General features: G+C 40.2%; 1 protein-coding gene across 1 annotated transcript; it reads right to left on the reverse strand.

The window, feature by feature from the left end:
* Positions 1 to 1,394: 1,394 nt before the first annotated feature.
* Positions 1,395 to 27,947, reverse strand: gigyf1a (GRB10 interacting GYF protein 1a). Its single transcript, XM_036597833.1, has 25 exons — positions 27,726 to 27,947; positions 16,518 to 17,105; positions 15,962 to 16,023; positions 14,967 to 15,096; positions 14,035 to 14,130; positions 13,585 to 13,699; positions 13,188 to 13,296; positions 12,029 to 12,222; positions 11,084 to 11,301; positions 10,831 to 10,951; positions 10,002 to 10,175; positions 9,735 to 9,880; positions 8,834 to 8,993; positions 6,800 to 6,963; positions 5,976 to 6,079; positions 5,619 to 5,719; positions 4,860 to 4,918; positions 4,570 to 4,701; positions 4,218 to 4,400; positions 3,660 to 3,835; positions 3,377 to 3,540; positions 2,978 to 3,141; positions 2,777 to 2,824; positions 2,440 to 2,584; positions 1,395 to 1,545 (listed from the first exon to the last, which is right to left on the reverse strand). Exons 3-25 carry the CDS (start codon positions 15,994 to 15,996, stop codon positions 1,478 to 1,480), a joined length of 3,006 nt encoding a protein of 1,001 aa, XP_036453726.1. The 5' UTR covers positions 15,997 to 16,023; positions 16,518 to 17,105; positions 27,726 to 27,947; the 3' UTR covers positions 1,395 to 1,477.
* Positions 27,948 to 27,994: the final 47 nt, after the last annotated feature.

Below are 27,994 nucleotides of genomic sequence, written 5' to 3' on the forward strand. Positions count from 1 at the left end.
AGAATGAAGTGCGCAATGCACAAAGCTCTTTGTTTATAAGCACAGGAAGTGTGTCGAAGCATCTTCATCGAAACGCATGCACACTTCCAAAAAAATAATGTCTCAATGGCAGCAATGAACTCCAACCATTCGCCCTTTTAGGTTCTTAGGCACATGTGTGGACAGAAACATATTCACACGCACGCAAAACACCCGAATGCAGACATACACAAATAACCCTCAGTACTTGGCCCATCAGCCTACTAGAGGCACAGATATAGGTGGTGATGAGGGGAAATAAGAGAAAAAACTTGCATGCAGAGCGCTGGTAAGTGTAAAAGAAGCTAAAGCTTTTCAGGTTGCATCTAGAGCTTTCATGTCTATCTGGGGATGAGGAAGTGACAAAAGAAAGGATGTGTTGTGCCATTGCCCACTGTCCCCCTCAGTCAAATACACAAATATGCGGCAGAGCTACAAAACACGCTCACACACACACTTTCACCACACATTCTGCTCATGAAATAAACTTCTAATTCGCTTGAAAAATCACAAAATGGCCTCTTGTGTTGTTTCATACGTCTTGGTATCTTGGTAAGCAAAGCTCTCCCCCCACTCCCACCCAAAAATAAAAAAAAAAGGAAAAAAAATTGTGCAGACTGGTATGCTTTGTACAAACACTCACGTTCTGGTTTTAATACACGCGCTCACTCACTCAGACAAAAATATTAATCTCTATTACATATATCTAACGCATTTTTTTGTTGTTTTTCTCTTTTTTTATACAAGTGCAAATCTTCAAGTTTTATGATCGAAAAATCTTATTTTATATAGCTTTACTTTTTTATAGAAACTTTTTTAATAATAAAAAAAAACTAAGGAAAAAAAACAAAAAAAACAAAAACAGTGTTTGTCTTTGAAGAGATATTTGTTTTCTTTTTTTTTTCCTCTGATACGGTTTGAATAAACAGGACGGTCCCCCATGATCTCTAACCACCGCTGCCTCCGTGTCCAGTTCTAATTCTACACACATATTTATGTGGGAATTTTTCAGAATCCACACCACATATCTATACATGTAAAACCTTCTTTAAAAGGAGAAAAAAAAACAAAACAAAACAACCAAACCCTATCCACATCCTGCCTTCATAAAGTGCATTAGTTTGAGTAAGGTGCTTATTATTTTAAGTGCCAGAAGTTTAACGTCCCCCAAAAAACACAATAATTACCCTTTTCCCAACCATACCACCTCACGTTTGGGGGCTTTGTCGGGGGAAGCCTGAAGCTGTGTAATAAGGGGTGCAGGAGCACCACTGCTCACCATCTACCCCCATTAAAACAGAACTACATTCTCACTTCATTCTCCCCTCCACCCCCAAACATATACTTCTCTCCAATTATCCTGGCTCTAACCCCAATCCCCAGCAGTGCACATTGGACTTGCGGAGTCTGATTAGTTGGACCCGCGAATAAAAGGCCTCAGGTAGCTATTGCTGTGGACTCAGTAATCCTCCACCATCTCCATCTCACTCAGGCTCATCCGATCCCCTGCACCATGGAATGAGTACCCTACAGACACAAAAACAGAGAGAATACAGGTGGTACCAGGCATTAATTATTTTTCCACCATCTGAAAGTGCCAGCTGCTCTTCACTGTGTATAAAGATTAATCTCATTACTTTGTGTAGTGAATTGCGATTAATCACATTTGTTTTGTACTTGAATGCAACCGTAAAGGAAAACCTTTGTCAATTTAAGATGTATATTTCTTAAGAGATATATGAGATTACAAAATAACCTTCGTAAGGATATATTTTTTTACTTTCAAAAATTCAATAACAAACCAAGCGGGGTTTGAACTGTGTTCCTAAGATTTTGTTAGTTTACTGTGCCATAGGTCTACTGCGAGCTCTATCTAGCATGGTCTGCCAAAAGGTGTCCTCCGGAGGTAATGTTAGCAATATCGCTGATATTGCTGACCTCAGTGCTGCATTTTGCTTGTAAACAATACTTCAGGTGCAAGGTACTTTGGTCATAAACAAATTCACCCTAGCAATAGCTAGAAATAACTTCGGTTTTATCAAGTGACACATTATTAGAACCATTTAAAAGTTGTATTTGAACAAGAGATCGACAGCAGTGGAATAATCAGAATAAGAAGCTGGCAAACAGGAAGCTAACTTTGTGAAACTATAGATGATCTGGAGTCAAAATAGGAAAATGAGTAAATGGGGCTTTAATAATTCTTCGTTTTTATAATGCATTGAATTTGAATGTCACAAATACTGATGCCCAAGCTAGTATTTTTCTCCTCCTCTCTCCTAAAGTTATGACTCCAGAGAAAAGCCAGAAAACCAAAACAAAGAGAGACAGGTTGAGGAAGATAAGAACAGAAAAGAAATTGTTCACAGCAGAAGGAGGTGACAGAAAAGGTGGAGTGAGACAGCGAGTCACATAGTGTACCTAAGATGCTTGGGTCAGAGTGCAGCATCATGGGCTGTTTCTTCTTAAGTTTACCCGCCTGGTCATAGCCCATTCCCCCCTTCCCAGAATGCACTGACTGGAACATGGACTGCAGAGTTGTGGGATTCATTCCCCTCATAGAATCCTAAAGAGAATATGAAAGATGATGGCACGCTTGATTAGAGTCATATAATTGTACTGGGCACTCACAGCAGGCACTCTTATACCATATTTTATACAGTATTACTATGATGCTACCAAGTAAAATAGCACAGCTGTCCTATTTTGAATTTCTGCAACTTGTAAGTAAAAATGTGTAGCAGCTGTCTAATTTTACCTGCAGAGGGAAGCTGTTCATGGTCAGCCCAGCCACCTCTTTAGAAAGCTGGCAAACAGGAGCAAAAGAGAAAAAAGCAGTCAGAACAGTAAACTGACACATATTTAAAAGTTTACATGTGTTTGTTCATTGCAAACAACATCTCTAAAACAAAACAAATACAAAATTTTTCTTGTTCTTCCAAAATTCTCAGACACAAACCTGCTGTTGCTGCCTCTGATGGTTGGCTTTCTGTTTGGCACGGCGCTCCAGGAACTGCTTGGCGAACTCTTTGGCTTCCACGGTGTCGCCCAGGTAGTGGCGGATAAAGTCCAGCACCTCATACGGCGACTCCACCTCCTTCAAGTACGCCACGATGGTGGCCACTGTCCAGAACCAAGAACACAGTAAAAATATAATGAAAATTAACAACAACCCCACAAAGCGGGAAAGTGTGATGGACTCTAATGTGCTGTAAAACTGAAAGTGACTCAGCTGTAAAATGCACCCTGATCTGTCTTCATTAGCCAGTTTCTACTGCTAACCATCAGGACCAGGCTCTGTGGAAAATGTGTCTCAACGAACTAAAACAAAGTAATGACAAACTAATAATGTCTTTACCGTCCTGGGAGGAGGAAGAGTTGTTGGCTGAGGTGTTAAGCGCATGCAGCATCTGCTCACACCACGTGGTGAAGCCATCCTGAGCCTTCATCCCCTGCAAGAGCTTTAGCAAGCGCTCCTCTTCCTCAGTCCGTTTACGGCGATTTAACATCATGTACTGATCACTACCAAAGACAGGGAAAGGGAGAGAAAGAAAACTGAACATGGCAGACACCTCCCAGGATTGAAAATGCTAACACAGAGTCTAGAAAGCTCAGTAAGCTTGGGTGAATTGCCAACGTACCTGAGCGACGGGCTGCTGCGGCTGTTCTTCAGACCCATGCTGTTGCGAAGGGCGCTCTGGTTCTTTAGGGCCTCATCCCAGATGCCCATGCTCCCTCCTGAGGGACTACTGCCACCTGCCGCCTTGCCCTCCATGCCTCCAGACCCCCAGAGTGCCCCCACACCTTCAGCACCCCACTAAACAGAGGGAGAGAAGACATAGCATCAAAACGTGCATGTAAAAAATCTCTAGATACAAAATATTTTACATATATCATTGCTGTCATATCAAAACTTCAAAGCAATTTCTTTACCTTTTTTTTCCCCCCGAAAACATCAGTTGCTCTGTGTGACCATTTCATGATGAACGTACCAATACAAATAGCCCAAAATTACTTAGAGTAAAGAGTCCTTTATATTAATTTGGAGACTTGTTACACGTCTTGTTACAAGTCTTGTTACAACAGCAACAATGTATTTTTATCATTATATCAGCAATCCTCAAGTTTTTTGTAGCTTTAAATACAGCAACACTCAGAAGTGCGAATGATTAAATGCCCCCCCTTTTTTTTTTTTTTACCCTCTGCTGTTGCTGGGCTCTGTGCTGCTGTTTGTAGAGCCTTTCAGCCTCCTGTTGAAACTCCAGCAGGTTGAGGGGCTTTCCCTGCTTCCCCAGCCCGGACATGGGGTTGCCACTCCAGCCCGACCCTGAGCCAGCACCCCCCTGACGTGGAGCCTGCTGGAGCAGCTTCATCAGCAGCTCCTGTCACAGGAAGAAAACACAGACTATAAAGACCAAACTCAAAAGCATGCATGGAAAGCAACAGCTCATGGATGGGTGAAATCTTTCATCAATGATACAAAATTCTAAACAACAAAACACATTTTTGCGCAAATACAACACTTGTCTTGCACTACTAACACAAACACACCTGTTTGCGTCTGAAGAGTTCCTCTTCCTCTCTCCTCTTTTGTTCCTCCTGCTGCCTCCTCTTTTCATCCCTTCTTTTTCTCTCTTCTTCCTCCCTCTTAGCCCTGAGTTCAGCCTCTCTTCTCTCCTGGAGCTGAACCACATACCAGCATACATACACGCACACAAAAATACACACAGGGTGTTAAACAAGTCATACACTTAAAGTTCAAATGCAAGATAACACCCTGGTCACCAATTCATTCATGTGGTGCATTTCAGTCACAAGAAAACAGGGAATGCTGCACTCACCTTCTGAAGCTGTTCGAGAGTTGGACCCTGAGTTAAGTCCCATATACTGGCCTCACCACCTGAGAGAGGAGGAGAATTAGACAGTGAGAGAGAGAATAAAATGTGCAAATGAACATTTTGCTATGACTAGTAACGAGGCACATGTGTAAATAAGTTACCACTAAACTATTTTTTGTTTATGTAGTTTTCGCAAATTTGACCTTAAAGAAAGATTAGCTCCATTTAAAAAGCAGTTTGTTGTGTTATGAGTTGTCAAAAAAAAGCTTCATTAAATTGTATTTATTGCTTTCAATAATTCAATAACTTTATGCACATGAACTTGATCTCAGTAGGGTGAATGCAGTTTCCGATTTTCATCACCAACATTCAGTGAGAGAAACAGTGGCTCCATGTTCCTATGAGTGTATACATTATATACACAGCCAACTGTTCCAACTCCTCTATGATTGTAGTTCCCTGGCTCTCGGCCATGCACCTCACAGATTGTTGTTACAGCAGAGTGGATTCTTGTGGAGTTTTCTACTTCGCTATTGCTTTTGTTAGTTTGCTGCTTGTTGATATATCGAGACATCTGTTGTCAGCTCTGTCCAGTGTAGTCTACCAAAGGGACTGTTTAAAAGCCATTTAAAAGCTGTACTTGAAGGAGAGGTATACAATCACAAATTCTATCATAGCAACATAACTTGCATTATTAACTTTTACTGCCCTTTTAAGTACCTGTATTAACTTACTGGTATAAGAGGATGTATGCTCATTTACCTGTTGGCTGTGAGGCTGAGGTATGCATGTCCCACATGGACCCTGTATCTGGCACTGACATCGACCTGTTCATCGAAGGCATCATACCCTGCTCTCCGCACCTATCCTCACACACACACACACACACACAGATAAGCAGAGCAATAAAGCAAATATGCAACAAGTTGTTACACATTGCACAACTGGAAAGGCCACACATGCCAACACAGCAACTCTGCAGATAGCTCAGAGACCAACCTACTTATATCAACATCAACAGACACACATAGATAAGGGCTAGAGAGATATGTAGAACATTTAAAAATGCTGATTAAAACAGGCACACCTAAACTGAAACATATGTACCCATCCACCCACCTGTTAATGAGCTGGAATAGCTGCTGTTGCTGTAGTTGCTGGTAGAGAGCTGCAGCGGCAGCTAACTCCTGCTGCTTCTTCAGCCTCTCCTGATCCAGATTACACTGAGAGCAAGTAAACACTCATATTACTTCATAAAGTCCAACAATTCACCTGGATCACATCCAGCCAGAACATGAACAGGACTTCACAACAAGCTAGAACAATTTAAGTATAGTTAAACCTGTGATGACCTTTAAGGTAGCATTATTTAAGGAATGGTTTGGCAAAGAATGAAACACAATTTTTCACTTGTAGCTGATCAGTCAAAACATGATTGGTGTCCAATTTTTTCTTCTTTAGTTTAGTACTGTTGTGAAGTATAGCACTGTGCCGAATTCCGCCATCCCTTCAGATGTAGGCATATGGACGCTACATAACATCAGCAATTTCGGTATCTATTTTTAAACGTTTTTGGTTAAAAAAAAAAAATTCACTATTAACATTAGTTTATAAAAAGGAAAACAGAAATCGTGAACATAATTTGTCCATTGTCCTGCATGGCATGCATGTGCGCAAAGGAGTGAACTGGGCACAACACCTGTATTTACGAGATTTGACATCTAGTGTTTGTTAGCAACATTAATGTCGTATCTCAACACTGTGGAGCAAAACTGTACATCGAACATGTCTTAGCTGATCGACTACATCTAGACTAAGTGGAAAGCTGTGTAAATCAGATTTTTCACCAAATCACTGCTTTAATCTGAATCCTGAGAATGACTGACTGACTTTTGGCGTGGTTGAAAAAGATGCTTTCGGATTTGTGTGTGCATGATACTCACCAGTGGTGGCGGGGAGGGTCCGGGGGCAAAAGGCACACGCCCCCACATCTTAATGACATCCCCGAGAGGCTGGAAACCTTCATCACAGCCACGCTTCACCAACAGAGACATGCTGAAGTAGCCTGCCTGGAACCACTCACACATCTCCACTGTAGTGAAGGGGCCTGCAGGAAATGAGAGACAAAATGAAAACATGTAACATATAATGTAACCGTGTAACCTTTTCCTCTTTCCCACCCATCCCACCACACTCCCCCCACCCCTCGACACTGAGGGTGAGTCGTTTAGGGGAAATTTCAAAAGGTACAATGTCACAAACTAGTGTCATAACCGTTTAACATTTTAAGGGCGCATGCAGCAGTCTTTTTATGCTTAAAGCGAAAATAGGCAAAAGTAGAAAAATTCAGGCTTCAACATGGCTGCTATAACTCTTTGTACAAATTTGTATTGTATAATACAGCATATAGTGGCAGAAAACACAATGGTAGGTGTCTGGAGATTACCCAGCAATATTATGTGGTTTGAAACGTGTATAATGACTGAATCATGTAGTTTGCAGTGTGCTAACTATGGATGCATCGATACAATTTTTTTAGACAGAGTACATTTTTTTTTTTAATACTCGCCGACATCGATTCCAATACCATGCTCAGTAACCTGCTTAGAATCAAGTAGTTGTTAGTGTAAATGAGTAAAATGTACCTTAACAGTTAAATCATTCAAATCTAGCTGATTGTGAATGACATGCCCTAGCTAGCTATGCTATATTATGTGACGCTACCTTAGATTGAGTAGCACCGCAATGGAGAAGAGCGGGTTTGTTCCATATTAGAAAAGTGCTTCTGTAGAGCTGTAGCTTTACTCCTCACCTGTGTCTTTAAACAACAGTCTCTCTGCAGCCCAGTGACAGCAGGAATCACACCTGAGGCTAAGGCATCCAAGGAGCTCACTTGTTGAGTTCTATGTCTCCTCAGCATAATTTGATTGGCTGGTTGAGCTGTAGCTGAACACCCTCTAAAGCCAGACAAACACTGTGTGGTTTCAGAAATCTTGTTCTTTGGTGACTCACACTGTACTTTTGAACAGACCATCATGTACGGACAAAGTGTACAATTCATATATTTACATTAAAACGCTCAGTCCATGCTGTCTGAAATGCCGAGTCCCAAACCGAAATGCTGAGAAACTGAGCAGCGCTACTAACACTGTGCTCTGAAGCCAACGGTGGTGGTGTACACATTAGTAAAAAAAAATAACCATATTAATGCTTATGCCTCGCAATTCTACTCACTCAAACACAGTAAAGTCAGCATAGACAGACTTTGGTAGTAAATGTCGACATTTTTCCAATCACTGTACTTCTGGCCTTTCTGTTTCCACCCGGTCGTGATTGTGTGTTTAAAAAGGGATAAAATCACACAGTGTGGGTCTGGTGGGAATCTGCCATGGCAGAATGTTTGAAGTGACTGATGGCTTTGTGTCCAACTGTGACCAAGTCAGTAACACGTCGCTGTGTGAACAGAGCCAACTTCACTGCATTTGTACACTAGAGTAGCAGTGTACAATCAGCTTAGGTCACATCTGCAAGTATCAGAATGTTGATATCGGTGAGTATGAGTATGAATAAATGAGCACAGTACTGGCCTGAAACCCGATAGAAGTATCTGTATCAGCACCCCTAATGTTAACTGGTGGCAGCCCACCAGTAAGCTACAGTGCAAAACGTCAGAAGCAAATTTATGATATCAAATACCAAGCCTTGGCTGACTGACTACATGTTGGATGAAACATAAAATTGCAAAGTTGATTTTTTGCTAAACTGTTCCATTAAGGGAGCATGAAGTGGTGTCACATGCACTCAAAATCAAACATGCATTCACAAACACATATTTGTGAATATCTCTCTCCTTGTAGATGTAAATGTGTCACTTGCTTCATCTGTGTGTTTATGTGTGCCACGGATCTCTCCCTGCAGGTTTTAGTAGAACCACTTCATGCTTCATGGTGCACGTACACATATATCTGTTTGCTTACCCTGGATTTCTCCCTGCGGGTCTTTGTAGAACCACTTCATGGCGGAGTCGTGGGAGAGAGGCAGGGCAGCAGCAGTGTTTCTATTCTCCTGCAGCGTCTGGGTGAAACATTCCTCCTCCAGAGATGTGTCCTGAAGCGCTGCCACCATCTTCTCTGCCTCCTGTGTACATGTGACATTTTAATCCATCAAACAGAAATACACATCAACAGGCAGCGCAGCAGACTACACTATAGCACAGAGGTCTATCTTCAGACATGGACCTTTAATCCAGTTTCCAGTCATGGATTTTTCAGACATTGGCATGACACTAGGTGGCCAATCAGTTACAGCAGGGGTGCCCAATCCTGGTTCTGGAGATCTACCAGCCTGCAGAATTTAGCTCCAACCCTAATCTAACACACCTGATCCAGGTAATGAAGGCCTTGAGGGGCATCTGACTATGTAAGCCAGGTCTGTTAAATCTGAACTCTCCAGGTTGGAAGATCTCCAGGACCAGGACTGAGCACCCGTGAGTTATAGTAACAGGTCAGTTAACCATCAGTGATTACAAAATACATGACCAGAAATAAAATTCAAGGTCCATTTTTGAAGACCTCTGCCATAGGATTTCATCTCTGTCCTATCAAAACAGTGTGTCTCCATAGTGGTAACTTTACTGGCAAACAAAAATGTTTTAATGTTAATGTAATAAAATTTTATCACAGGCAATATCTATTGGTCAACTCATCATACATTTTTTGCAACGTAAAAGGCAGCTGGTGCGCTCAAATGACGTAGAAAAATAAAAATTGGAAAAAAAGGAGATGGTTTTGATGACAACAATGACATGCTGAAGTATCAGGGTTAAACAATTCTCTAACCAAACTTCACTTCATAGGTCGTTGGAGCTTTTTTCGCTACCTGCTGCAGGTGCTTCATGCCCTCATCATCCTCAGGGTCACCCCCCGGTGGCGGGAGGTCAGTAGCAGCAGAGGAAGAGGAGGGAGGGGATGAAGGCAGACTGGAGGAGGCACTGGGGCTCAGCTCAGACAGGGGCTCTGATAACACTATACAAAAAAATAAAATAAAAAAAAATGTACAAATAAAATTAATACAACTCGGCTCTCAAGAGCAGGAGGTCAAAAGGTACACAAGGGGAACTAAGAAAAAAAAAAAAAGGCTGTTTACCTTCACTTGGCATCTTACTGGGCATGGTGGGGGCAGGCTGAGGATCCTCCAGGCCAGCGGGGACAGCAGCAGGCACAGGCTCGGACTGAGCAGGGGAGAGAGAAACAGAGGGAGGAGAGGAGGGAGGAAGAGACTTCACCTCAATCTCAGTCCCAGCTGCAGAGTCAGTCTCACCTAATCAGAGAAAAAGAGAGCAAAGAGAGCAAAAATGGACATAAAAAACTGCAATGACAAATAATGCATCACAGCCATTGATAGCAATTTAAATGTGTGTTTAGGGAGAGAAATATGGTACTTGAGAGATGAAACCAGGAATGCAACAACAGTTTTTGATACCAATGGGTGATCCTTAAATGTCTTCTGGAACCGAGTACCGAAACAGACTACCGATACCGATGCTAACTCTTTCACCTAACTAGCCTTACACAATTAAAAAAAAAAAAATTAACCTCAGGTATTCTCTAAAGGATGTGTAGGTATGTGTGTGTACATACATACACACATACATTTATGGGGTGTACTTACTTCTCATGACTGTATAAATAAACCATTTAAAATCTTTATTTACTATTTTATAATTAGTAATAAAAAGTCTTTAGCAATAAGAATAATATTTAACAATGAAAGTAAATTTAAAATACTTACCATGCAATATAGTTAAAAATAGAACCAAATACTACAAACTTTTGGTATGGAAACAATCATACAGCAGCTTCTCTGGTTTGGCAAAAATGGTGCCAAATGTAATGGTTTAATGACCAAATTTAACCTGCCATAAAACACACTAACATTAACATTATGCTCAGTAAAACAGACTTTTCCTCCTCACCTCTCTCAGGTTTCTCTCCACCACTGCTGTTTTTCCTCTCTCCATCCGTACTACATTCTTCCTCATCTTCCAACCCCTGAAACTCAAACTCCTCCTCAGGGATAGGGTCCTTGGAACCTTTCTGTAAGTTTACATGTAATTATGTGAGCCATAGAGAGAGACAGAGCAAGATTTCTTTTTGGCATGTAACATCCAACACACACACACACACACACACACACACACACACACACACACACACACACACACACACCTTGATTGACATGAAAGCTCCGGAAGAGTCGAAGGTGCCCATCTCTCCATCCTCTTCATCAGTGCACCACTCTGGCAACCCATCTCTCTCTTCCTCTGCACCTTCACTTCCTGCCCTTCTCCTGCCTCCCTCAACACCTCCATCCCGGAAGTCGAAGTCAAACTTTCTGCGGCGAACCTCACCATGCTCGCGCCAACCTGCTGAGCGAGGACCACCATCTTAAAAAAGAAATGTGAGGAGAAGGACACAGAAGGAGAATGAAAAACAGATGACAGTAAATTAACAATGACATGAAATTTCACAGCTTTTTCTAGCTCTTAAAATAGCATCACTTCATCTTACTGTGCTTATTAATGAGCAATATGTACTCATCACAGGAGGCAATTGATATTAATGTGAAAGTGGGTGGAAGACAGATGTTGCTCCCTGCACTTGTGTGTATTTTTATCTATGAATGTACAACACAGAGCCAGCAATAATGCATTCCTGAACTGCTTTTCAGAAAAATGAGTTGTAAAAAAATGTAAATTTACACAATTCACCCCAGATGTATTCGGTCAGCCACTGGTTTGCACTGGATCTACAATGCTAATGTAGATAAGCTATGGGAGGTTACATCATACTAAAGGCATGCTGCTTGCTTATGTGGTCGAAATTACTTAAGAACTTTGAAGCTTGTGTTTTGATTCAGGCATGCAGTTTTGCTAATTCATAGTTAGAAGCTCAAATTACTTGTTAGCAACAGTAGCCTTCTACCCCCTGTGCAAAACTAATGTCTGGTCGCAAAAGGTCTTCCAATATTAGGGTTATCTTAAACGATGATCTTCCCAGATTCAGTACTTTACTCCTCCGATCTAACTGCAGTCTAGTCTCACCCCGATCATGAATCGTAAATATTAAACACGTTCAAGTGTGTGATAGGTATGTGCGTTTGGTTTTGCATACCATCACGACGTGAGCCGGCCAGTCTCCAGCTGCCCCCTGTGTCTCCCGCCTCCTCCTGCTCGTGCTCCTCTCGAAGTGTGCGCCAGTTGTCACTGTCTGAGCGCATGTACTCCTTCCTTCCCCCAGAGCCCACCTCTTCAAAGCCCACCCGTAGGCCTTCCCTACGCAAGGGCTTCTCAAAACGTCTCTCACCTCTGCAGAGACACAGATAGCAATTTTATCAGCAAAATACATGCAACTGTCATGCCCTTAGCAAAAAGAACGAAGCGGTGTCCGAAGCCTATCGTATGGAAACATCTATGCAAGTGTACACATGAGGGATAAACTGTGGCAACTGCCTAGCACCCCTCACCACAATATTGAAATGTAACCACTGCAACAGGTAATGTGATGGTGTGGTGACCGTGGTGGCCACCCCACTGAGCTGGTCTGTCTCATGTAACAGTTGCTGTTTCTTTGGCTGAGGTTTGCTAATATTGCTCTATAAAATAAGGTGTTATATAAAACTGAATGTTAAATAAGCTACTCAGCTTTTTCCATTTGATTGCCATTCAACAGCCAATACTATGACCAAACAAATGTACGTTTTCAGCTATTTCTCTTTGTTTAATGGTTGTCTGCAACTTTAGCATCTTTTACCTACCTTTCTTCAGTCTTTCCAAGAAAAAGATGAAACCGTGAAATAATAGCAGGGAGTGAGGCTGAGTTCAGCCTTTAGGTACTGTTACCTGAGCACGTTTTGGTCAAAAAATTTCACTGACTTAGTGGTTTGAGTGGTCAGTGCAAATTTTCAGATCTGCCTACCCCTGGGACACATACTGACAAATTTTGAAGAATGTGTGTACGCATAATCACATATATTTAAATTTGTGTGCATGAGTTTGTACATGTGTATGTATGTTAATGCTGGGATTTTTTTTAATGATTTTTTTCCATCATGCAACTAGAGCCTTGTGAATGTGAATCAGAGATATACAGAGAGAGAGAGAGAGACACACAAAACCTCAACACTCGAATGTGGTTTGTCACTTTCAAACCTTCTAAACAGATCAGCTAAAGGCAGAAACTGAAATGAGTTCATTTACAAAGAAAATAGCACGTCTCTCAGTCTCTGGTGTGTTCTGTGTTAGCTGTACACAGAAAAGGTGATTTTTTATACCTGTCATCCCAGCTCTGGCTACGGTGGATCTCTCTAACGCTCCTGCTGAAACCCACTTCGCCGTCTTCAGTACTTCTTTGGTAGAATCCACCTTCTCCTCTGCCTCTGCCTACAAATACATATAGAAGTATCAGATGTCTGAGTCAGTTCAGCAAGTGTCTTCATATCTTATATGTATCTTAGGCTGTGTTCTACAGAAATTGTAATAAATTCCTGCGTATGTCTGAGAGTTTCTTACTGAAAAAAATTGGCCTAATATTCACATGTTTAGTGTGTTAATACATGTTTCTGCACTTTACTGTTTAAGATGGACCCTTGAACTGACAGACAAAAGAAACTGATCATTTCACTGCCTGCTCTGTTAATCAGTACTTAATGGTCTCTCTGGTCAGCTCACCTCGGCCACCTCTCACGCTGCCTCTGCCACGGGCCATGCCGGTAGGGGTGGCTCCACCCCCTTTACCCATGAGCCTCAGCACAGCCACACTGTTGACAGACATGGAGAAATTCCGCTGAAGAGAAAGGGAGATAGAAAAACAGGGTTAAAAACCGAGAATAAAAACAGGAATAAAGCCAAGAATACAACCAAATGCAATCCTTGTGCAGCTCTTGAACTCAGTTACAACACAGAATGTAATCCCATTATTTACACCATAAAACCCTGCATGAGTAAATCGAAAGCTTACAGGAAAGGGGTCATCTGTGTATACTGTAACTATTGGGGATTTATGTGTTTGGTAAATAAGTGTGTTTTGGGTCATATCTGACCTAACCTGTAAGGTACTCTACCGCAGCTCAGTGAGAGAGACACCTCTACAGCCTGTGCATGTTTGTGTGTTTTTCTCACCTGCTCCTCCTCGGTTAGAGGCACCAGTGCCAGAGGCTGCTGAGGCTCATCCTGCAGAATAGCAGCAAACTCCTTATCCTGCATGTCTTCTGGGACCTACACACACACACACACACACACACACACACACACACAAAATGAAAAACAAGCAGAGCAGATTAATTCAAAACACCCACTCAACCAGGCAAAAACACTACTAGGATAAAGCAAAGCTGCCTATATTTAAAATCTGGTTCGACACTTGTACATTTAAAACAGCCCTCAGGTCAATTTTTGGCGCATGTTACAACATCAGACGAGACCGTTCAGTTGTCCGCTGCCTGCTCTAGAATGCTTAGAATGCTGAAACATGAGTGTTCAGTCAAACCAACTCATCTGAAAGGGGACGAACATTCTGGAAGTCAGTAAAAATCACAGACAGGCGGAGACCTTTATCTGCAGGAGCTTCATGTGGGTTGGTAAGGAATGAGCCTCAGGGCTTGTACATTTCAAATTTATGACCTCTTGTCAGTGCTTTGCTACTGAACGCTGATATATGTAAATATATAAATACAGTTGATCTCAGAGAGGTTGAGGCAAAGGGATATCTACACAGATACAGTGGTCACCTGTATCTATACATAGTGCTCTTACAGAATCTAGAATCAGATATACCTCTTGAGTTTATAATGATCCCAGTCATCAACACGGGGCTTATATCAGCCCTTTTATACAGAATTTCATATGTTTCAGCAGAGGGCCTTCCTCCATGTGCAGGTGCTGAAACATGTCTGTGGTGCTGTGAGACCATTAAATAATAAATTACTATATTACTTAAATTACTATATGTTAGTGGTGTTTGATTTTTTTTGTTTCAATACTTGTCGTCCAGAAATTCATAATCCTTTATAAATGGTGAGTAATTTCTTCTTTTAATCTTTCAAGCTCATTACCTTGTTGTCTTTGATATAAAGTGCTAACATCTCCTCTCGGCCGTAGCGATACTCGGCCAGCTTGTACTTTGGCATAGCAGGAGAGGGAGGAGGGGAAGTCACACTGCCTCCACTGGAAAGTGCTCGGAGCCTGTGGGGGAGCAGATAAAAAGCAAGAAAGAAATAAAGAAAGAAAGCGCAAAAGTAAAAAGCATGAAGGAAAGCAAGAAGACAAAAAAGCAAGAAAAGAAAGCAAGAAAATAAAGAAAAAGCGAGGAAGAAAAGAAAAAGACATATTCAATATTAGGGCTCACAGTAAGACACATTCAACACCTAGAAGGCTGACTTACAAAGCATTACAGACTTTATGTATACAGACTTAATTCAAAACTTCTACCGTGTGTTCCTTTTCACCCTTTATCTCTCAAGGCTCCTCTACACTACACACACACACACACACACACACACACACACCACATCCAGATGGCTTTGGGCAAAGAGAGCAGCCGTACAAAAAACAGCAACTCTGCAGTGAACATATCAAACCCAGGAGAAATCTTATGCTGGCCATTGACCAACTATGCAAACACAGCAGTCCTTGTCATTAGAGATGGACTCGCACCAGAAAAACGGGCCACACCTCACAGTCTAATCTCTATATAAACATTTACTGAGTGCTGGAGGAGGTGGGGGATTGAAGAGAGAGAAAATTTAGAGTTAACAAACAAGAAAAATAAGGTGATTTAGATAGAGGGAGACTTTCACTGGCTAAAGATTAAGGATAATTCTTCCTGGCTATCAGTGGGCGAGTATATAACTGTGCTAGAGAAAAGAAAAAAAGAATGTCAGTTGAAAAAAGAAAGGAAGAAACAGGAGGACACTAGCACAGAAGAATGAGGGAGGAGACATGTCAAAGAGGAAATGAAAAAGGAAACAGAAGAGATGGTGAGAAAGAAAACGACAAACAGAGAGTAGGACAAAGACAATGAGAAGTGAATACTGAAAATTACACTTACCATTCTGGGCCGAAGTTAAGTGTCTCAGCTGTCATATTCCTCTCTTCGTCTCTGAGCTGAATCTATTAAAAAGAAAGAAGAATTCAAAAAGCAAGGAGATGAGGATGTATCAGCTAGCCAAACTACATCTTTCTGTATTAACTGCACTATTCTAGAAATGCCAATTACATTTAGTGCAAAAAAGCAATGCAAGCACACTGCAGCCTACAATCTTAAAATACAGCAGCCTGACTGATAATGCTTCACAGGCTTTGGAATGATGCCACAGAAGAACCACTTTTGGTTTCCTAACTTTCAGTGAATGGTTCTTTAAAGAACCACATTCGTAAATGAGATGTGTGAGTATATGTGGTAAGAACCTTTATATAGGGTTCCTAGGATCCTTTTATTCCTAAAGCCACATATTCAAGTTAAGAGCCATTTCGGAACCTTTGTTTTTAATAACTTGCTAAAGCCGTAGCACCAGCACAATTACAATTACAGTTAGTTACAATACATGCTAATTCATCTAATGAAGGCAAGCACATGCAGGCAAACATTCTCTTTGAGGTCTTACCCTGTCCAGGGGAGCAGAGCAGGAGAGACTAGGCTGGACCAGGCTTAGGTGAGAAGGCTGAGTGGTGTGCGTGAGTGTGCGTGTGTGAAGGTATGTTGTTTTAAGGTGTTTTAAGATTTCCGAACTTGAGAAAGAGTAGGGAAATAGCTGCCTTGTACTGGGTGTGTGCAGGAGGTAAAAAGGATCAAAGGTCAAATTTGATGTGAAAACTCCTGCTCACAGCCCAAAACATCAAACAAATAAAAACATACGAAAAACAAACAAACAAAAAAAAACTTAGAGCTGGAAAAATGATGGGAAAAAAATAAAATTTAACTAACACTAATAACTGCCTGATAACAGCAAAACTTTGATACTGATGATAAAACCTAAGTACAGCTGGAGAAACTGAATGCTATAAACAAAAGTCAGATCAGCTGGCAATGCAGCCGTCTAAAGCAGGTGACCGCGACTCTCTTCCTCTGTCCTCCTTTCCTCCTCTTCTCTCCCTCTCCCTTCTTTTCTCTGGCTCTGGCTCTGGCTGAAATGCTGTACGACCAGGCCCCAACAGGCAACCCCTCTCACTCTCTGATGGTTCTTCTCCAACCTCTGCATGGAAAAAAGAGAACAGGAAATTAGTGAGGACACAACGCAACAGAATGATCCAATTAACTTCACACAGTTCCTTACAACTTACTACAAACCAATAAATAAAGCCTGGTCTGTAAAAAAATCAAATAAAAATAATACAACAAAAAACAAACACATGAAATAAGAACTCAATCAACTATTTTGTTGTTTATGTATGTGCAAGAGAGGATTCTTAATTTTGCTTGTTTACAAAGCCCAACTACCCACACACTATAATCACTGCTGACTTTATATATTTTCAAGATAATCAATAAATATCATAATATTCTGACGCACAGACAGTGCACAAAATGTGCTACATTTTAAAAACAGTCCTCAAAAACTTGATACAGTGAGTGAGTTTTATTCAACATTTTACATTCTGTACTGCACTAAATCCAGTTAAACAGAACTAATTATGCTCTCTCACTAATGAAACATGCAGTTAGTGAGTGTTATTTTAGTACTTAAGATATTTCTACAATGTTTACAAAAGCATATTGCGCATTACGAAAAAAAATCTATAAATATCAGCATATTCTACTTCTCTATTACCTGTTATTTTTCTTAAACATTAGCTATTTACCTGTATATATCTATTGGAATAATTATGACAAATACAAAGGAACTCATGGCATATTTTTATAGACAGGAAAAGGGATGCAACACAGATTTTTTTTTCACCCTTACCCCAATTTACAGTTACAAGGAAAATAAATAAATTAACGAATTAATTAAATTAACAAGGTCTAAATACACAAACTGTGTATATCTTCTATGTGTCTACTGTTCATCCTTCCTGCAGCCTGATGTGAAACACAAGGATGGCTTTCAATAAAACGTAGCGCACCATTTTCCTATTAATGTGCATTTTATCCTCTAAACATCACAACAACTTTATCAAACAGTAAATTTTTTCAAAGCATAGTAACAGCACAGTGTAAGGCCCTGGCTTCCCCTGTCGGGGGTCAAACGTAAAGTGAGTAGTGTGACCACCAGTTTTTTTTGCACTCCTCTTTTAGTAAATGTATTTTTATTTGTTGCCAAAAACGAAAGGATGTAGCTGAAGCCAGCATTGAGTTAATTAGCACCCACCTTTGTTTTACTGATTAGCCTTGACTGGGAATGTTTTGATTGTAACTTTCTTCAAGAAAAGCTTAAATGTATGCATTTTGACAACAAGACCTACGAATAGCTTTTTAAGTACAGACTGCAGTAATATAACTTAAAAACTTAAACACCACCTGCTGACATTTTACTAAAGGAACTGAAAGCCTTACTTAAGTAATGAGCATCACAAAGCTCTTTCAGACAAAAGGCTGACGGCACAAAGCTTTCTTTCCCCCCCCTTCAGATTCAGCTGTCAATTTAAGTAAACTGGTGCTTTTCAGAGTTATAGCCAGACTCATATACAAAATGGTGGGCCAATCACAAAGTTGTGGAAAAAAAATATCCCAAGGGCTGAGATACTGCATCTGTAAACATCATGGCAACAGAGATATCCAAGCAACACAGCCTGGTGCAGAGTGCTTTTTCTGCTACTGGGGGAGTTTGAGCTATAGGAACAGAATTCTTGCTAAGAATGTGTACATAGAGGACAGGCAGGAAAACATGTTGGGTCTCATCCACTAAACATTTTTGTTTTATGGTGCCATACATTATGCTAACCAGTATTAATGGAGACCAACTGTACATTTTTCTTGTGCCGGAGTGCTGATTCATGTCAGATGATGTCTTAATCATAAAGATCTTACTAACAGGAACAGATCCTAGATCAGCACTTCTCAGTTGAGATGCTTTATGAATATGAGCCCAGATTTCTAAGTCTAACTCTCTGCAGCAGTGCAAGCTAGCCAAGCTAATTCCTGCCAATTACCATTATTCAGCTTAGAAAGTAAACACACTGCTTCCTTCAGAATGATCTTTCACAGCAAGTCGTGATAGAGCTGCTTGATGCTTGAAAAATGTCCATAAATTTTAAAACTCTATTTCAAAATATGTTCCTATTGAAGATTGTCAGTTGACTACTGACTAAAATAGCATTTATTTCTTTATTTAAAAATGAACTTCTTTGCTTTTATAAGTGAATTACTGTAAAAATATTGCTATTTCTGCAAATGGCAGTTTGGGCAATGCAGCTACTAAGACTCCAGATGTGACCATATGTTTTAGTCTGAATGTACACACATCAGCAACTTACTGGGTTCTGAAGAGCAAGGTGAAGGAAACACAGAAGAAGAAGACAAAACACAATGAAAGAAAATTATGCCTGTGAGTGCATTCAGAAATGTATAAAGATGGTTCTAAGAAAGAGGAATGTCAACTCTGCAAACGGCATTTTACTAACAGTATAACTTTGAATATGAGGGTTATTTAAATGTAAAGATGCACGTTTTTGTCATGTTAAATTGTAGCCAGCCATGCTTAACTTAAACACATTTTCATTATAACAAACAGTGAAATGAAAGCTTCCATTTAAAAAACTGGATCAATGATGAATCAATGACACAGTGTACAGTGTTAACAAGACCTAGGCTTGGGCGATATTTAATATCACACACACACACACACACACACACACACACAGACACACGTATACATATATGTATGTGGTTAAAAAAAAAATTCAGGACTGACGATCTCTCTCTCTCTGTTTCGAAAGTTGCTACTGCAAACATTCATGCATGTTAATAGTGCCCCCTGCTGAAGAAATGTCAGATTGTGACAGGTCATCTAAATGAGAGTTCCAAAGCCATGCCCACAAGTTTTACATATTGGTAAACCTCGTAATGTATTATTACATTTTCAGAACTTTACAACTCATCTGAATCACCAGGACACTTCATTAACGCGAAAAATGCTGAGAATTTTCCTCAGACAGTATATCACATTCTGGGAAACTGGGAAATTTCCCAACATGGCACCTTCATCGGTCTACTTGTCAATTACAACCAATATCCAATTACATGGCCCCATCTCCCATGTCTGACTAGAACGAGAATAATTAAGCCAAACCTGATTATACTTCTACATTTTCCATCAAACTGGATTAAAAACAAAAATGGAATAGCTATAGAACGTCACCTTATAGTTAGCTATGTGTAATCATTTTTAAATTACAACTTTAAGAGACCTTCTCCATTTTAGATTGTGGTCATGCTTCAACTGAACTACAGGAGTACAAAACTGCCTTATTAACTGACTGACTGAATATTTAAGAATTAAAAAGATTCTGATTCAACAAGAACTGAATTGGTAATTCCACTGTTTCTTTTTCAAAATTATTTAATTGTGCAAAAATTATGACAGTCATTCAGAGTGGCTTGATGTGAAATGCATTTAACGCGTTTTGAGATCCAAAGCGTTCAATGCCTCTAAAAGCTTCCTCCCAAAAAGCCATTACACAAAATGGTTATAAACAGTGTTGGCTCATATTGAGACACTTTTGCGTTCTCACTACGAATGATTTGTGGTCATATGCATCCTTGACTACCTCAAAACTGGTTTTAATGAACCAATCACAAAGTGAAGAAGACATATTCAACCCTGTTAACGTCACCAACTTGTGATTGGGGAAACAAAAGATGTGTGCAGATTCACTGCTCATTTTGGATTATATGCATTACCAATATGGGGATCGGTGTGATACCGTGATCATTTACTTGTACTCGTACTCACCGATACAGGATGTAAGCAGAGTGTACACTGCTGCACTAATGAACAACAACTCAGGCTGGCAGTGAAGAAAGGACTACTCACACAGCGAACTCTCGCTGACACTGTGGTGGCCGGACGTAAAGTTGTTGGTCATTTTGAACATTCCACCTTAGCATAATCTTACCAGTCACACAGTGTGCAATCACAGTCTGTTTTTAAACACACAATCACAGCCACTTCCCCAATACGGGTGGACACACGTAGGCTAGCAAAACGGAGGCATAAAAGCTAACATTTGCTGTACCAAAGTCTGTATGTGCACACTTCACTCTGTTTGACAAAAAATTTCCAGGTATAAACATTAGTAAGTTCATTTTTTAAATTGTAAAATAGGCTGTAGAGAGACCTACACATTGTCCGACCCATGTACATCACATTCTGATTTTAGTTTTTAGTGCACACCGTGGTACACGTCAGCAAAGCTACTGTAGAAGCATGTTTGCTTAGTACTCAGACGCACAGCACGTTGTTTTGAATAAACAGCTTTACTGAAAACTGTAGACAGAGCTGCCTGTAGGGCTGCATTTCATGTAGCATGTCGACTAGACCTGTTATTTTTGTAAAAACACAAATGTGTGAAAATTCACCTTTAAGAATAGCATAACTTGGGGTTAAGAACACTGGAAATTAGGGATGCACTAAATACAGGTAAGATGCATGTCCACGCCAGAAAAGATGCAAATTTGAAAACTGTTGACTGACATTTAAGCACAAACATTAACAGAACCTGGAGATCTTATACGAAGATTACACTGTCTTCTCTTTAAAACACGAAGTTTAAACTGTGGAAAGGGGAGTGTTGAATGAACAGCCACAAGTGTGAATATCTAAAAAAGCGAAGTCGTATCATAGCACAGCACCAATTTCTGTCAATTCTTAAAATCAAAAACAATGCTAATGTAATATCTACACCAGAAGTTTCTAACCCTTTTCTAACTTGCGACCCACTCAGCTGACCACAAAAGCTTCTGCGGCTCACTAGATGCATCAGACCAGATCATAAAAAAAGGTAACAAATATATTACAATAAACAATGAATAGCGGCATTTTGATCATTTCACTAACCACTGGGACACCTCATCTATACAGAAAATACTGCACACCAGCCCTAGACAAGGATCAGAGGAACTTCCTCTTCAGGTAAGATCTTAGAGAGAACTTCGAGAACTTAGCTGGTCTACACTAACTTTGTCATTTTAGCTCGTTTTGTACTGCACTGAGTCACTCTGCGGCGAGCTCAAGTTCCAAAGCACGTTGGCATTCATTTCGATTCTATTCACATAAAGTAAATTACCAAGAATCCGTGCAGTAAAGCTAGCACTACAGTGCGTAGCAGAGAGAAGGAACATAGAAATGAACCTCTCTCTCTCTCGCTCTCTGAAACTGACTACAGGTGCCCAAGCTAGCACACTTCTTAAACGTGAACGCCAGTTTCCTAACATATTTTTTAAAGCTGTTTAACGGTAAATTAGTCCTCTCTAATTATACCTTCGTTCTTTTACCAAAACAGCGATTATCACCTTTTACATATCGATAACCGCTAACATCGTCCTATCACCAAGGCCTAGTGCCTACTGCACACCAAACGAGAATTTTCGAACTGAGAAAATGCAGTTATTTCATTCACACTAATATTTATGAAATTTTGCTGGTAACATGATTTGTTCATGCTCTGCTTTCTCAAAGATGCTGCAAACATTTCCAAAAGCAGCTCCAACTGAGTTACAAACATCCGAGTTGTATCTGAAAGCTCTCATAGTTCTTGAAGTTCCAGTTTCTGAATGAGGTGATGAAACTCTGTGCTCCTTTTACTTCTCCAGAATGGAAAGAAGCCCACTTAATGTCAGTTTCCTCATTTTGTGAGGAGCAAAGGGGATCTCTGTCTGAAGACATTCTGCCTGACTGTTTGTTTTTGTCGTGGCACGAAACAGCTCGATAGTGACTGCTGTATTTTGCATTGTGGCAGTTTATACTCGGTTTTCTTGCTTTTTTTTTTAGTTTGAAATACAGTGGCTGTTTCACTTGTAGATGGTCCAGCCTCAGGATCTTTTTGAAAGACACTGTTTGCAATCATTAATCTGGAGCAGATTAATTTCATATGAACGAAAAGAGAATCTTCCTAAATGTAAACATAGCAAAGTTAGCATTTTGTCAGACTAATAAATGAGGTTGACCTAAATACGACGTTCTATTTTTGCAAATAATTAATCATACTTAAAATAACCTTGTGGTTAACGGTTAAATTTTTTAAATATTTTAAAATAGCGACCCCCTAGCAGTACCACTGTGGTCCACAGGTTGAAAGAGACTGATCTGTTTCAGAAACCACTACTGGAAGCAAACAATGGCTAGTTCAGTCAAGAAGAAAGCTTGCAACATTCCACTTTCAGACACTTATTAAAGGTGACCTACTGTAACTGCTTCATTATTATTTTTCTTCACTTTTCTTCACCATTTTGTTAAATTATATTTTAATTATTTCAAAAACTGTTTTAAAATGAAACTGGTTCAAAATTGGCAGGTTTTGAACTTGAAGTGCTTCATGAGTCACTAAATCTCAACAAAAAAAACTGCCATCTGAGCTGACGGAATAACAAAATCACAAATTGTGTCACATTGATTCTGAAGTGAGTCATACAATATTTCAAAATATAGCGCCATTAAAGTTATTCTAAACAATCCCACTTCTGACATACGTTAAATATTTACAGGAAATCTTGAAAGAAAAAAGGGCATTTGTGCAAATATGCATGAAAACTGTATTACTCAAACACACTCACAGTGTTGCCTAAGAGAGTCAGTGTGGGCAACAGGAGGAAAAAGGTAAATAGTGTCCAGATACCCAGAAGGTCCTATTCACAATAAGACTGATGAAAAGTTGGCTATTTACATATACTGAATACACCAAACTCTCATTGACTGCTTGTTTGTCGTTTCCAGTTATGCTCATATGCAGGGCTCACTTTCATGTTGACTGAGCTAGACGGCAGCTAAACTGACAGAGGTCATAACCTGCGTAACTGTACTGCACATACCGTAACTGACCACTGTGGTCAAAATTACACCTACCCTATAGACCTACACGTCAAGCCTAGCCCGTAGACCTGACAAGTCCAGCCAGTATCTGTAACACCTGTGGATAAGTTTTTTTTCTACATTAAAATCGTTTACAAAATGAGTTGTACTTTAAGCTACTTCTCCAATTGTATGTAGTTAGCTAGCTAACATACGTCACGCTGTGGCAGGATGAGCTGCTAAATCTTAAACAGTTTTTTGAAGCTGCTGCTAAATAAATCTGAATAACAGAAACGGCTTAGAATATTCCAGTGACTAACAATAGTAACGTAACATGATCAACTTTAGTGATTTTTGTAGGGTTAACAACAGCACATTCTGGCAAATCAGTTAGAGAACAATAGTTTGGAGGGAAATTTCTCACTATTCTGCTGCTTCAGAATTGACCATGTTTTCTTTTCCAGTGGTCAGTCAGACATAAACATTGTAGCTGTCCAAAGTAAAACAACTATCTTCAATGTTATCTACAACATTAACTTTACAAAAGAGGACAAAATGTTTTAAATTTGAATTTAAGTTAATGTAATGTGATTTTATTCCAAGCACTTTTCAAGCATTTCTTTTTGTATTTAGCATGAAAATTTCAAACAATGTAAATACGATGTTAACTCACTCTTGGCTGGAAGTCGCGTTGAAAATGTAAACAAAAAAAAAACAACAAAATTGTTGATTTTTTAATAGTCAACATCACTGATCATTTCAAATAACTGTTTTAGCCCAAAGGACTATTCAAAAATGAGTTTTTTTAATTCCGTATTTACAAAAACAAACAGTAGGAAAAAAAACAAATATTTGGTTAAAAAAATCATAATAAAAACTATCCAATCAGCTACTTGTTCCTTCTTGTGCAGTTTACGGAGTTACTACAGACTGGTGGTGGTTGTTGTCTACAGGTTTGTGATTGTTGATCTAAATCTGTCTCATGATCCATGCAGTTGTTCAGTCCTCTGAAAGCTCTGATACCCATCACATACTCAGAAAAGAATACTGAGACATAACTGATCACAATAACATATAATCCCCAGCTCTTCTAATAAACATGCAGCTGAGATTTTTTTTAAACTACTGTTAACAGCAGAACAAAAAGAAAGGGAGATTTATATTTCTTTTTCCACAGAGGAAAAAAAGTCTCATCACATCAGCTTCATAACTTGCATGAAACGTTTAGGGAGTACGGATTCCAAGATCACAGCAATACTGATCATCACAAAGCACATTAACATGCTAACAAATCAGAAACCTCTGCTGTAAAAACACCCCTACTGTGAGCTTGTTCCTGCTCCTGATGAGTGTTCTGATGAAGGAAGACATTAACATGGTCTAAACTGATGTATTAAGTGTAATATATTTTGTACACATCATGCTGTCCTGGTTTCAGTATGTCCTTGCAATGAAAAGACAACAGAACAACAGCCAACACAAGTTTGCAAGTGCAATGCAGGACTTACATAAAAGTTCACCACACCAGTGAAAGTGCACTGCTCCAGTGGTGGCCCTGAACTTTCTCCTGGAGTACTGTATGCTCTCTCTTATCCCACACATTCTTTACACATGAATTACCAAGCATTTAAAAAAAAAAATCACTGAGGTTTACTCAGAAGTGTGTAAAGTAGCCGAATCCCATACTAGTGGAAATGCACGAGCAGAATCAGTGGATTTTTTTAATCAAATATGCAATCGGCTACTGGCCAATTAATTATTTTTATTTTGGCCAATCTGTGTTGTAGTTTTATGGCGTAAATAGCAAAGGTTTAGTCAGTGCACTTGTGCTGCAGCTGAATGCTGTTGCTGCACCTACACCAAAATATTGTAGCCTAATTAGGCATGACTCACTGTGCTACACAGTTACCTCTTACTGTTGATGTAGCATTTCATTTGATTCATATTTTTTAAAACAGGGCAATCATTTTTCATTTTTCATTCAGAATTTTAAAAGCCGGTTTACACTGTTACTTTGGCTAATAAAAAAAGTACTGGAAAGTGTGTTAATGTGTTTATTTAGCATTCACATCCAAAGCTTTGAGTAAAAAATAAAAGGCTTTTAAAATCTCCTGTAAAGAAATTGTAATTTGACACTGTATTTTGTTACTGGCACATTCCTACACGCAAGTAAAAGAGATGTTACTTTAGTGAAAATCATCAAAAAATACTCCTGAAAAATGCAATTTCAGAAAAAGGAGCAGGTCAAACTACAACCAAAGTAACGAGGAACTTACAGAAAAGCGGTGTAACTTAACAGCATAGCTACCTTAACTAATGACATTAATGAGATCCAGCATCTATCAGGAAAAAAGAAGTGGAGTCTGTGAGATTCTGCTCCTCTCTTTCAGAGATGCAAATAGAATTAGGCAACATGACAATCCATATCGTTATTGTGATAAATTACATGACAATATTTCTGAGTATATTGTGGACATTGTAAGTACCACATGTCTGATTGCAAAGAGAGCATCATCAGTCCTTTTTAATTGTACTTTGAGCAGTATATGAAAAACTGAATGTGAATCACTGCATTCATTGAATCATTTATTTAATAGTAGTTCTGAAGCAAGACTTTGTCTTTTACAATTTATCGGATGCCAGAAAAAAATATATGGTGACATATCATGCATCAATTCAACACAAAAAAGGGAATTAGCAAAATTGTTAATGTAAAAGTAGATTTCTTTCCTCACTAACATAACTGAGAACAAGTAAAAATATTATTGGAGTGCTGGAAATACTCAGGAGAGTAAAAATCCAAAGAAATTAAAATTAGGTGTAGCAGATGTGAGTAAATGTAACATTACTACACACCTCTGGGTTTGCACAGACACATTTAAAAGGCCAGACGCCATCGTGCAGCCTTCTACACCAGACCTGAGCCCACAGCGTGTCTCTGCAGCAGCGCGAGCGTTTATTCGGTTACTCAGCGCGCTGATGTGAATGTGCGATGGCGGCCTATCAAGGCTAACTGGTCACGTTACGCTACACCAGCTTCGCTGGACTGGACAACGCTGGTAGGACCCAACGGAAAACTGGGCAGTGTTAGTGTGTTGCGTGTGTTATTTTTCGCGGTAAAGTATGACTGATCCAAATAAGAGGGTGCATTTCAGTATGGCCTGCACGCTGATGGCGCTCCAGCTAGCCTAGCAAGCTGCACTACAAACCTCAGTAACAGAGCCAGAGAGAGAGAGAGAGAGAGAGAGAGAGAGAGAGAGAGAGAGAGAGAGAGAGAGAAGGGGGGCGGTGTATCCGCATGTGTAAGAGTGTACACACACACACACACACACACACACTTTCCTCTCTCACTCCCCCCCCGCCACTGTTTCAGAGGCCACCCCTTCAACTCAACGCGAAGCTAAACTGTCTTGTTATTCGGATTTTCCGCTCCACCTTTAACAGCGCACAGTCGCCAGAATGGAAGTGCTGCACCATTTAAGGCGGAGCGGAAAAATGTGAATTTGAGGCCAACTTCAGCCTCGTTCAGCTCAACTCCTCTCCTCACCGTGGCCTTCAACCACTACGGCCAAAGCTCACTCCTCTACAAAATACAACCCCCACCCACCCCTCCCTCCCCTTCACGCAGAAAGGCAGCAACACCACCACCACCACCGCGACGGCGGCGGTCTCCATTTTCACCCCCGAACAAACGCAACGCTGACGCTTCGACGCTCGTTTGAGTTTGACTGCAAAAGCGCCCGTATAAGTGCTCTTAAAATGTGTAGCGAATACAGCTAAGCTAGCCTAGCTCTCCCATTACAGCCAGCCAAAAACACTAGAGGAGGAGGAGAGGAGGGGCTTTCTCTCTCTCTCTCTCTCTCTCACCTTTATTTCTGGAGCTGGAGATGCGTGTTATTTCCAGTCGTCTCGTACTCTGCGCTTGTGACCGTGCAGTCTCTGACTGTCGACGTGCTCGTCTTCAGGAATCGCGTTATAATCCTCATCAAACCGCGTGTAATATGTACATAAAGTGTTTTTGCTCTCTCCGACGGTGCGCTGCTAGCTCGTCTGCTCGCTACTCTTGTTGTTTGTGTTTTAGGAAGATGGCCGTTCTGCTCGGCGGAGACCACGTGACCCTGAGGCGACTGACTGAC

The sequence above is a fragment of the Colossoma macropomum genome, unplaced genomic scaffold, assembly GCF_904425465.1.
Source record: "Colossoma macropomum unplaced genomic scaffold, Colossoma_macropomum, whole genome shotgun sequence".
Classification (NCBI taxonomy): Eukaryota; Metazoa; Chordata; class Actinopteri; order Characiformes; family Serrasalmidae; genus Colossoma; species Colossoma macropomum.

Bases quoted from the DNA above. Each gene is read 5' to 3' on its own strand.
- gigyf1a (XM_036597833.1), bottom strand. From the start codon at position 15,996: ATGACAGCTGAGACACTTAACTTCGGCCCAGAATG. The intron at 15,097-15,961 runs GTAAGTGTAATT...GCTCCCCCACAG, and splicing joins CTTAACTTCGGCCCAGAATG to GCTCCGAGCACTTTCCAGTG. The intron at 10,176-10,830 runs GTGAGGAGGAAA...TTCTCTGATTAG, and splicing joins TGGAGAGAAACCTGAGAGAG to GTGAGACTGACTCTGCAGCT.